General features: G+C 40.0%; 1 protein-coding gene across 1 annotated transcript in view; it reads right to left on the reverse strand.

Annotated features, from left to right (window-relative positions):
- ARRDC4 (arrestin domain containing 4) overlaps nt 1–8,079 on the reverse strand; it is a 15,040-nt gene extending 6,961 nt beyond the window's left edge. The window contains exons 1-4 of the mRNA XM_007959954.2: nt 7,773–8,079; nt 3,283–3,349; nt 2,892–3,039; nt 721–823 (exon numbers count right to left, since the gene is read on the reverse strand). Of these exons, the coding sequence (XP_007958145.1) occupies nt 721–823; nt 2,892–3,039; nt 3,283–3,349; nt 7,773–8,079 (625 nt within the window). The remainder of the gene's footprint in view (nt 1–720; nt 824–2,891; nt 3,040–3,282; nt 3,350–7,772) is intronic.
- Between the last annotated feature and the right edge of the window lie 4,535 nt (nt 8,080–12,614).

Consider the following 12,614-nt stretch of genomic DNA (forward strand, 5'->3'; position numbering starts at 1 on the left):
TAGCAGTCAAGTGCCTTAGGCATGCTACCAGAGCTCCTAACAAACTCAAACTCAAACTCAATAGTGATTATCAAATTAAAACTGCCCAACAGGGAAAAAAAGTCTTAGCCTTTAACAAATTGATAATGTAAAGGCAAAAGCTAAGCAATGGATGGAATAGGCAAATTTCATGACATTACATGTGCACACCATACCATACAACACAACATTCATCTGTAGCAAGTCAATCTTGGAATAGGGGACAAATCCACTGTATGGAATTGAGCCCTTTATTTATGATAATTTCTGTATCAATCTGAATGTTATGATAGCTGAATGCTGTACATTCTAGTCACATATACTTGTATATCTCAAATCAACACAGAGTAAGAATGCCTGGAAGTATTTTTATATTACAATAGCTCTCTTTTCCACAACGCTCCTTGGGACATTCCTTTCCAACATTAAAAAAGCACTAGCCTTTTCCCACTCTTCTGGTTTTACTTTTAGTATGTAAAGTAACAGGATTACAGTCAGAAATACCAGGAGTTTTACTGGGACTTATCCATCCACTTAAAGATAATTAAACATCAAGCTTTGATATTAGAAACAATTTTATTATTATTCATATGTTAAAATACTTTACACTTCATAAATTACAAAACACACTACTTAAATTACTTAAACCTGGCTAATGAGAGAAATGATTCTCCCATATGGAGTCATATACATTTTGCTTACCATTACAGTATCCCTTTCTTTCAATTCTGGCACTCAGCGAGACAGGACCAGAAGTGAAAAACCAACAGCCAACCATTTTCTCTTGAGTTTTCAATACAGGGGTCTGGGAAATTTCAAAGAGTAAAACGACCTTAATTAAACCATTCTAGAGAACTCATAGAACTTAAAATTATGTTATTCTTCACAGATGAAATATCTACCAAAAAATAGACTGATCTTTCTTACCCACGTGTAATATATTAGGCAAAATACTTACTAAAACACAAAACATTAAAAGTTATTCTTAGGAAAAATAAGGTAATTTTTAGATTTAAATTAGCATAAAGACACTCTCCTCTTTTACCCTGTAGGCATTACATTTCTGGGAGATGATACAGAGCAATCCAAAGCTGTATTAGTGGCTATTAACATGCTAGCAACTCTCCCCTCCCCAAGCCTTTATATGTAGATCAGGTGAAAGGAAAATGATATAAAAATCGATAATTATAGGGCTTTATTATATTTGCCACTCCTCAGAAGGAAGGTTGGGCAATCTACTTCCATAGTGATACTGCCTCAGAAACCCAAGGAGGGGTCACTATGTGTCGGGTCCGACTCCATGGCACATAACAACAACAACAATTATATTTGTCTGGATATCACTGTTTTTTTCATATGTGCAATAAGCAAACAACCTTATTTTTTTTTCAAAATTTATCATCAGACAAAAATTTCAAGGATCCTTAATTTGAATGGTCTTTGGATTTTGCATAATAGATGTACAATAGGCACAGTGTAATGGAGCTGAGATGGCTACTGAACATTACCACCTTCTTTCTACTGCAGAATCAAGAAAGGATAAAAAATTTAAAATGCTTCATTTATAAGCCACATATACCAAAAGCTCATTGTAAAACCCAAAATTCCTTGTAGTATTTTATCCTTTCTTTCTAAAAAGTAGAAAGGATAAACAGTGTCTTTTCAGCAAAAATAAAATCTCTTTAAATCACTTGCCACAACAGCCATAAAATGTTTAGAGATACTTAACCTCTCAATTCTAAGCAGTCTTTAAAGATATAAGACACTTGGTATCACCAATTTCCAAAATAGGTTGTCAGTAGATATTAAAGTCACAGTTGTAAGCCTGTCAGCTGGGTGCTGGCTGTTTTATGCTCTCTGCCACCAGGGACCCAGTAAACCAGGCCACAGAGCAGGGTATGCTTGCTATCTCTTCACAATCTTAAGGCAAGCCTTCGAGAAAATTCTATTTTTTAAATGTGAAAAATGAGTTCAATAACTTTTCACCCCTAGCTTTTTCCTTGTCTTTAAAAACACTGGGCAGGAAAAGAAATCTCTAGTACTAAAAATATATCTTTGTTACATCAGTATCATGATGGAAAGTTTAAATTATCTCAGTATTTTCCATGAAGTAAAAAATCATCATTCATATTTAAATGAAGACCCATTAGGTCCTAGCAGCTATCATGAAAGTGTAAGGTATAATTTTATATTATCTTGATAATATAGGTTTAGATAAAAGGATCTAGCTCATTAGCGCCCATCTTGCCTATTCTGTTGTTACTTATAGCCTGATCTTTCTTATCAGCCTACAGTATTTTGGGTGATTACAAGTTCAATGCTTTAATGTGGCCAAATCTGTCATAAGGAAATGATAAGTGAAAGGATCGCCTCAGCAGCTGCATGCACTTACTTAATGCTAGAAAATGACATGCAGAATGGAGGGATACATAGCATAATGGCCTGTGCCTCAATCACAGGCTGAGCATGATTAATACTCTTCCATAATTACTGTTCCTCAACCTGCTATTATTGAAGAGTTTAGAATACCACAGCCCTGCGAATGTAGCACTCTGGTAAAAGTAGCTATGGTCTATGTGTGTATTATTATTATTAAGCCTTATTAATGCATTTCAAGCTTGTGTAACTTTTTGGCAAAAGAAGCCCTGAACAGCAGGGACATAATCAATAGTATTAACACACACTATTTGTAATTTGCCAAACCTAGTATCATATATTTATTGTGAATGCCGACGGGTTACAAAACTGCATTTTCTAAGCCATCAGAAAGTGACAGGCCAGAACTACCACTAAATTGGCTAAAGGTGGGTACCACCAATGAAAGAAAGGAAGAAAAGAGGGAAGGAGGAAGAGAGAAGGAAGGATGAACTTACTAACAGTGCTGGTGTGTTGACATCGATGTGACTAATAACCTGGAGTTCCCGCTTCACACTCTGATCAGGGACCATGGGTCGTTCCAAAACTGCCTTCACACAGTACTGAATGCTTCCATACTTCCCGGTGAATGAGGTTACTAAAGGTCTGAAACAAACCAAAGACATTTATTTACAAGTTGATTTTTCAGAGAAACAAAGAAGAGAAGAGCCCTTAAACTGTTGGTTTAGTTGACAAAAAAAAAAAATAAGTCTATTTAAGGGTCCATCTATCCAGGGGCAATTGAGGATAAACATGCATGCTGAGAGTCAGAAGACAGGCAGTACCTATAGGTCTGGAAGGACGCATTGCAGGGAAAGAACACAGAAAAAGTTATAGAGTTTCACTTACTCAGTTGGAAGTTGAAAGCTAAATGGAAATTCATGTTTTCCAGGCTGTAATAAAATGATGCCTTCACCTATAAGAGAGATTACATTTTATTTAAATATGACTAGTATTAGATCAAGAATTTTTATAACATAAATCTGATTTTTTAAAGGAAGTTTTCCTGATTGTAAGATCCAGCGTGGTCCAAAAGTTCATTAAACTGAGGTTTAGAGAATTAAAATTTGAATCGGTTTTTCCCAAGCTTAATTAATTTCAAGTAAGAAACATTTGTATATACATATATGCACAATTGTTTTCCCACAAATGTGAGCTCTGGTGGCATGGTGGTTAAAGCGCTGGGCTCCTAACCAAAAGGTCAGCAGTTCAAACTCACCAGCCATTCTGTGGGAGAAAAATGAAGCAATCTGCTTCTATAAAGGTTTAAACCAACCAAACTCACTGTCATCGAGTCAGATCGGACTCATAGAGACCCCTCCTTGGGTTTCTGAACTGGTATCACTACAGAAGTAGATTGCCCCATCTTCCTTCTGAGGAGTGGCTGGTAGGTTTGAACCACCAGCCTTCTAGTTAGCAGCCAAATACCTTAGGCACCACACTACCAGAGCTCTCTATAAAGGTTTACAGCCTTGGAAATCCCATGAGGCAGTTCTACGCTGTCCTATAGGGTTGCTATCAGTGGGTTTGGTTTTGGTTATTATGCCAACATGAGATGCAAATCTTAAATTGGACCTGAAATTAATTTAGCAAAATGTGCATCTGTTTATTTTTGGTATCCCACAAAAATCAGACTACATATTCTTTGGACAGAGATGGAAAAGGAGATTTAAAAAAACTTAACTTATACCATTATTAATACTAGGTATAATACAAAACAGACAAACCAACAGGACAAGCTATTAGAGTCAGGTCTTTACCTCTAGCTCCACTGATTAACAACGGGTCTCAGCAGTGATCTTGAGACTACAAAGGGCTTTACCAAGTTTGGCTCCCTTTTATCTTCTGCATAGGCTTATCAATAATGGTGAGAAACCAAACCACAGGTGTGTGGTGGGGGGGCCTTAAGGCCAGAGGCCCTGCTGGGACCTCCAGTGAGTGCGCACAAACAACATGTACAATTAAACCCAAAGCAGACCCTGGCTCTAAGTTTCTTGGTAGGTTGGGAGTTGGGTATAGATAGCACCATGTGACACTGTCTGAGGAGGTGACACCAAAATGACTGTAGTTAGTTCTAACAACAAAAACATTTTTCACGAGCCAAGTTTACATGTATCAATAAACCTACAAGGCTAAAACTCTATGCTAATTTACTTTTTGAACTTTCTAACGCACGCCATTCAGAACTGTCATCACTACCTAATTACAATGACACTTTGAATCACGTAGCTTCATCTGCTTGTGCTGTTGTTTTTGTTGCTGCTGGTATTTTTATAGTTGCTGATTTTGTCAAATTTTCTAGTGTTTTAGCTACAGTACTATGGTAACTGGTATCTGTAAACCAGTATCAATAACTTACTTAAGAATGAAGCAGTAATTAAAGGAAAAGAAAGAGAAAACTGAAATAAGGCTTCTGCTCAGTTACTAATGTAACAAATGATGCAATTTAATATACAGAGATTATAAAACAATTTTTGATGTTAGTATTCACATAATCTAAAAAATATCATATACAAGCCATTTACAACTGTATTTATCACATATTATTCCGTGATGAAAATTGATATTAAACATCACTAAGGATTCTGTATAATCTACTATGGGAGGAGGTCCATGGCAGGGAGGGTCAAGCCCACCCAGAGATGTCTCAGAATAAAGCCTGGTGATCTACTTCCAATCAGCCATTGAAAACCCTATGCAGCAGTTCTAATCTGATAAACACGGGGCGGGGCTAGCTTGAGTCAGAGTCGACTTGATGGCAATTGATTTTTATAGTAGTTTGAAATATAATCTTTCTTTTCTTTCCTTCCTACTAGAAAGGTTCACAAGCTGAACTATATGCCCATTTCTACTGTTGTTCTTAGAGACTTGGGCATTGGGTCTACAGTGTCACAGGGGGATGTTTCCTTTACTTAGTGGAATTAGAGCCAATGGTCTTTGTGAGCCACAGGAGCCACATGACCACGGCATAGGCAGAGACTAGGGCTCAGGATGGGTGAGTGACTTCCACAGAATCATATTAGTGGGCAAACAAGAAGTGAAATCTGCTCTTTGATTTTTTGTCATTCCACCACAGTCTCCTCAATAAAAATATGAAGAGAATTGATCACAGTGATAGCAAATAGATTAGATCAGTGATGCTAAATTGTTTTGGGGAATAAATTTTTTGAGACTAAATCCTAGGTTGATAATTCCAAGAAATCTGCATTTCCAAAAATATTTTCAAATCATTGAAATTCAGCCAGGTTTTGGAATTAAATGGTCCTGAGAATCTATGACTACGGGTAGTTACTAGCTTCTTCCAAGCTATAGATACTAGTGTTGTTGGGGGTTGACAATTTGATTTAGACACATAGCAATACCATGTGACAAAAAACTCCCCACAGGGCTTTCTAGGCCCTGGTGACACAGAGGTTAAGTGCTTGGGTGCTAACCTAAAGGTCAGCAGTTCGAACCTATTCGATGCTCCACAGGAGAAAGATGTGGCAGTCTGCATCCATAAAGATTACAGTCTAGGAAACCTGCTGGAGAAGTTCTACTTTGTCCTATAGGGTCACTATGAGTTGGAATTGACTTGACAGCAACCAGTAATCTTACAGAAGCAGATCTCCAGGCCTTTCTCCTGAAGAGCTGAGTGGGTTCAAACTGCCAATCTTTCAGTTAGCAGACTTTTAGTTAGCAGCCAAATGCTTCATCTGTGGGCCACCAGGGCTCCTTGTAGATATCAGGGATAATTTTTTCTTTTTCCTCAATGAAATAAACTAAAACAAACTATCCTTTTTAAGTAAAACTATGTTTTTTTTAATGATTAAAAAAAAACCCTAAAATCAGTTAAACATTTTTGAATTGTCTAGATTTAAACAATTTATTCCATCAGATTGGAAAAATGAGACCTGAAGCACACCAAAACACCTGCTACTGCAGATTTTATCAAAGCAATTTTCCATGCAAATCACACGTCCACTTGCTTATGTTAATTTTAAATCTATTTATTCAGTATTATGGACCCAAAGATAGAATCCAAAGTCTTGGGCAAAAAACAATTTACTTCTCTGTTCCATGGCCCTTTACTCCAGTCAGCCATCTTTAAAATTTGTGCTGTCACCACTCAGGGGGCTGATTTTGGAAATCATACTGCTGAAGAGGCATGTAAGAACTGTCACTTAACACACTCTGTGTTAATCCAAATGTTTGGTTCCAAATACTTTTTCCCTCTCCACTAATTTTGAGATCACTCAGATTCACATACCTTGACTATTTAAGTGTGGACAGTCTCATTCTTCCATAGTAGGACAAGGCAAAACATACCATTGATTTTGTATAGTTATCATTGCAAATAAGCACATAGATATAATACATTTTATAGATGAAACTAGTGAGGCAAAAAACTCAAGGTTTCCACTGACTAAAAGAAGACTAAGATTATCAGTTTCTAGTAAACATTCTAGTATTTTCATGATTAATGGAATCAATTTTGTACATGTAGTATTAACTGAACAGTCATTTAGCAATTTCTCACATAGGCTTTTCCAGAAGTGCCTACACTTGACTTCACAAAAGTGGACACGAAGTGTGATCCTTCCCCCAGAAAATCATGCCCAGTTCTCATCGTCTCTAAAGGGTTACTGGGGGGTGGGGTGCAAAGAAGACAAAGAATGTGAGATAAAGGCAGTACTCTTAGTGAGTTGATCCCAGAAAATGTACACCAAGTATGAAGGCCACATCAAGAAACACTTCCTTTGAATCCATGCTCCTCAGGAACTACTTCCCTTTTCCCAACAATCAAGTTTTTGATCATTCATCATGAACCAAGACGGAGTGTATAAAACCAGAATAAAAATAAGTCTAAGCCCATAAAACACTGGGTACCACTGAATGGAACCTCATAGACTCCGGTTCCACTCTCCATCCCCTGTGCCAGAAGGGACAGGACCTAGATCCCAAGATCCCAGACTGTCCATTACAGATTCCCATGGCAATAGCCCATCCCTTCTTGGTTCTAGAGGTGAGGGACCAAGTGCTTATCAGGCCTCAATGCGCTAGAGGCAGGATGCCAGGTAGTGCCTCACACTCAAGATGCACGCCGCCCCCTCAACCCCCCCCAGCTGTGAGGTGGGAGGAAGCAGTCTCCTTAACCTTCCCCCACCACGCCAATAATCAAACTGTGGCTCTCAGGTCACCCTATAGGCAAACCCCCACCTCGGAAACACGCCCAACCCACCCACCAGATGGGCATTCCACAGGCGCGCCCCCTCCCACCAGCCAGGCCTCCCTTAGCCCCTCCCTGGGGCGTCTCTGCAGCTTGACCGAGTAGTGCCCAAGGCCTGCGCTGCGCTCACCTGCTGGAGGCTCGCGCAAGCACAAACGCACGTTCAGATACTCCACCTCTGAAGCTGCGGCTAGGGCCGGGGCGCTGACCGAGGCGCGGGCGCCAGCGCTTGGCCCCCAAGCTGCGGTGGCGCCGCCCTGGGCCTCTAGGCGAAGCGCGCGCAGGGTCACTGGCTCGGCTGCCTCCAGTAGCACGTGCCCAGCCACCGTCTCGCCATTCGAGTAGCAGCCCTTACGCTCATCCTCGAACACCAGACCCAGGCTCTTCACGCGGCCCTCAGAGCTCACGGTCGCCGCGGACGCCGCCTCGCCTCCCATTTCGCCAGGCGATGCGGCCTCCCAACTGAGGTCGGCAGCCGCCGGGAGAAGGGATTGCCGGCAAAGCGGCGCCGCTGTCACGGGCGCCGGCTGCACGCAGAGGACCTCCACGACCGCTGCGCCGTTCACCTGGAACAGCCGCCAGCCGTGGGGCCTGTTGCTTTAACAAACCCAGCTGAGACAAGAAAGGGGCCGGGCCTGCCCACTTACTGCGAGCACCCATAGGTTGGCTGTGAACCCTGAGCCTTGCTGATTGGTTGTAAATGGATACTGAGACATTTCATTGGCGCCCCCAGGAGCCGGCTAGCTCAGAAAGGCAATGCGTGATCAGTGAGTTCTGGCCAATAAGAAGACACAGGCGTGCACGTGCACAGGCCGCTTATTGGTCGGGGCAAGGCACAATTCTGGGACACCAACAAATAGTGAGGCTGTGCGCACATGTGGACAGACAGTGGGAAACAGGATCTGTCAGGGCGGGGGCAGAGCAGGTTATTGGAAGCTCAAGGTTGTCAGTAGTTTCTATGGCTATGCACCGGGGCAGACCGTTCAGCTGCACGAAGTCTGTTTGCATAAGTCATTGGGTTCGCACTGGATCATGAAGTTGTGGGTGGAACTGACCTGATTTTATGATTAGAGCTACAGTGCTCTAGAGGGAATAGTTGGAGGTGCCACTGGAAAATAGAAGTAATATTTCCATGTGAGATTTAAGGGCTGGTGGCATGAGAAACTTTAATGGACAACCTGGATTCTGCTAAAACTCCAGGCTCCTAAGCCCCGCCTCTCTCAGGAGGGTACTGGCCGAGATTCAGAATTGTCAGCCTGGGTAAAAGCAGCAGACAGAAAGAATGAAGGCTGTAGTTCTAGACATGGCCTTACCTCTAAGGAGTTCTACACTCAGGCTTACAGCCTCCTGCAGCTGGAAATGGCTGGAACTCTAATTTTATTCTTCCTGCTCTAAATAATGTCATGAGTCAGGTTGTATCAAAACAACATCTGTTACACAAATTTCTGCCCCACCCAAAAAAGTTTCCTGACCTCAGTATCACAGTCCATAAAACTTCCAATTACCTTGATGACTTTATTCCCCACACCCTCAGCTCCTGTACTCGGTTTCATTTTCTTTAATCCTCCATACTTCTCAATTCTAATTTTCTTTTTAACCATTTAGCATAACTAACAATTTCTGTTCATTTCCTAACTCCTTTAAATTCTTCATTAATCAAAATTCCAAGTTTGTGAACTGTTAACCAAGGTCCATTAGTCTCATATTGAGTTTTAAAATCTTTCCTTATGTAGCTTTTTAAATTTTCTTTTTCTTTTTCAAATTTAAAAGTTGTTCTATTGCCCTTTTTGAGTTTAGGTTATTAATTTGGAATTTAAATAAAGTTTCCTTATCACTTCTCAAAGTGTCAGAGCCACAGTTAAGCTCAGCATGCTATTGTTGTTAGCTGCAGTGGTGTTGGCTCTGACTTATGGCAACTCCATGTACAATAGAATTAAACATTGCCTGGCCCTTTTTCATCCTCATATATTCAAATCCAACCTTGCAGCTACTGTGCTAATCCATTTCACCAATGAACATATAATGCAAAGTGGAGTCCTAGATTGGGATTGGACAAAGAACATTAGTGGAAAAACTAGTAAAATCCAAGTAAAATCTGAATTTTAGTCAGCAGTGGTAAGCCTAATGTTGGTTTCTTAGTTTTCAGAAATGATCCATGGTAACGTAAGATGTTGGAGGAAACTGAATGGGTGCATGGAGCTTTGTGCACTATCTTTACAACCTTTCTATAAATCTAAAATTTCTATGAATCAATTTATAAAAACTTAAAAATCTTATTTAAAATATAAATATCTTATTTAAAAACAAACAATTAACAACAGCTAAGGATTTTACCCATACTATACTGAAGGAGCTCTGGAAGCGTAGTTCCTAAGGCACTTGACTGCTAACCAGAAGGCTGGTGGTTCAAACCCATCAGCCACTCTTTGGAAGAAAGGTTGGGCAATCTACTTCCATAGTGATACTGCCTCGGAAGCCCAAGGAGAGTTCATCATAAGTCGGATCTGACTCGACGGCAGTGTGTTATATATACTGTTTGAAGGGACTCCTTTTCATAATTCTCTGGCTAGAAAAATAAAATTTCTCTTGAGTTTATGTTGCCTGTGCTCACTATATAGCTCTACATTGGAACCACTCTCAGTTCAAGGTTAGGAGATTAAAGGGGGGGGGGGTGACTCAACATAGGACTCACTTTCTGTTACAGTTTGTTTTTCAGTTTTTTACTTGCCTCACCAAACCCTCTACTATTATTTATTATGCTGTGAATTTTAGTTATAATCAGTGGGAGAAGTAGACTGTAGTGTGTGGACTCCATGTTGCCCAACAAAAGACATCCAAATTTATCTTTCCTGATCCTCGGGTCTCAAGTTGTTAGTTACCATTGAGTTAGCTCTGACTCATAGTGACCTTATATATAACAGAATGAAATATTGCCTGGTCCTGTACCATTTTGATGATCATTGCTATGTTTGAGCCTATTGTTGCAGCTACTGTGTCAGTCCATCTCAAGGAGGGTTTGTTTCTCTCTTTTTCATGCACCCTCTACTTTTCCAAACTTGATCTCCTTTTCTAGTATATTCTTTCCTGATGATGTGTACAAAGTGAGCAAGACAAAGTCTTACCATCCTTCTTTCTAAAAGGGCATCCTGGCTGTAATTCCTGCAAGAGTGATTTTTCATTCTTTTGGCAGTCCATGGTATATTCAAAATTCTTTGCCAACACCACAATTAGAACACATCAATTCTTCTTTGGTCTTCCTTTTTTGTTGTTCAGCTTTTGTGTACGTATTGACAATTGAAAAGACCATGGTTTGAGTCATTAGCCTAAAAGTAATTCATTATATTACAGTGTATATGTTCATCTTATTTCTACCTGTTGTTGTTATGTGCCGTCGAGTCGGACACAACTTATAGCGACCCCTCCTTGGGTTTCCGAGGCAGTATCACTAAGGATGTAGATTGCCCCATCTTCCTTCTGAGGAGTGGCTGGTAGGTTTGAACTGCCAGCCTTCTTAGCAGTCAAGTGCCTTAGGCACTATGCTACCAGAGCTCCTTGTTTCTACCTGTTGTTGTTATGTGCCGTCGAGTCAGCCCTGACTCATAGCAACCCCTCCTTGGGTTTCCGAGGCAGTATCACTACGGAAGTAGGATTGCCCAACCTTTCTACCTAGGTATCTTTATTAAGTGAATTTAATTTATGTTTACAGGTATCTAGATCTTAATTTGAGGGATATGCCTATATGCTTGGTGAAGTTTGAAGCTTATTTACTGGCCTGAATTTTTGTTTCCCATTTGGACATAAAGTTTAAAAAGCAAATATCTCTAGGAAGAAGGGTGTGACCTAATCTTTACTAAACTCTACTGAATGCCAGTCCAGGTGTTTAACATATGCAATCTTATTCAGTCCTTATGACAACCTCTCTTGAGGACATCTTGTGGTTGAGTTGAGATTTTACAGACAAGGAGCCCACCGTCCAGAAAGGTGGAGCAGTTTGACCATATTCTACAGTCACTAAGTAGTAGAGTAAAGATCAGTCCTATGGTCTCAAGCTTTCTTTTCATAACAGAATGCTGAGTTCAACATCAAGGTTAAAGGTTAGACGGCAAAGAAGGAAGGAAACAAGAAAAGAAGGAAGAAAAAGGGAAAGAAGAAAAGAAGGAAGGAAGGAAAAAGGGAGAAATGAAAGAAGAAAAGAAGAAGAAAGGGAAAAAGTAAATAAGGGAGGAAGGAAGAAGAAAGAAAGATGAATGAATGAAGGAACAATGGAGTAAGAAAGACCTACAGGGAAGAAGAGTGAAGGAAGGAAGAAGTAAGAAAGACAAGGAGAGAAGAAGGAAGGAAGAAATGAGGGAAGGAAGGAGGGAAAGTAAAGGAAGGAGGAAAAGAGAAAAAAGGAAGGAGAGGCAGAGCAAGAGAGGAAAAAGTTAAGAGGGACGGGAGTGAGAAAAGAAGAAAGAAAGTAAGATAAGCTTATTTAAATAAGAAAGAATATTTAAATATTATTTATTTAAATAAATATTTATTTAAATAAGAAGAAAGACATTAACCAATACCTATATGGGTTCCTTTAACATCACCAAAATGTGTTGCAGACCTTGAGGTGCTGCTCTCTGTGTTCGTAACACCTTACTGGGAATAAACGGTATTGGAGCCTCCTGTATACTCACATACCTACACTTACCCTCCACCTTCTTCTGAAAGGATTTGAGGCAACCAAGAGGAAATAGGTGAAATTAATATTTCTTTTACTTGAAGTTTGAAAGGAGAAGTAGTGAGAGGGATGAGAAAGACAACAACAAAGAGAAAAGAAAACAGAAGTAGTGAAGGCAATTTTTGTTTGATTCCTAATTTTGAAGGAGAGACAGGGGTTAATATAAGAGCACAGGCATTCTTTTGCTAAAGATGCTTTATTCTGAGTAGCAGAAAAGGTCCTGCCTTTTAATTTCATGGTTTACCTATATATAGTGTAGCT

This window comes from Orycteropus afer, unplaced genomic scaffold (genome assembly GCF_000298275.1).
Source record: "Orycteropus afer afer isolate SDZICR_OR568_19922 unplaced genomic scaffold, OryAfe1.0 scaffold00019, whole genome shotgun sequence".
In the NCBI taxonomy this organism is placed as follows: domain Eukaryota; kingdom Metazoa; phylum Chordata; class Mammalia; order Tubulidentata; family Orycteropodidae; genus Orycteropus; species Orycteropus afer.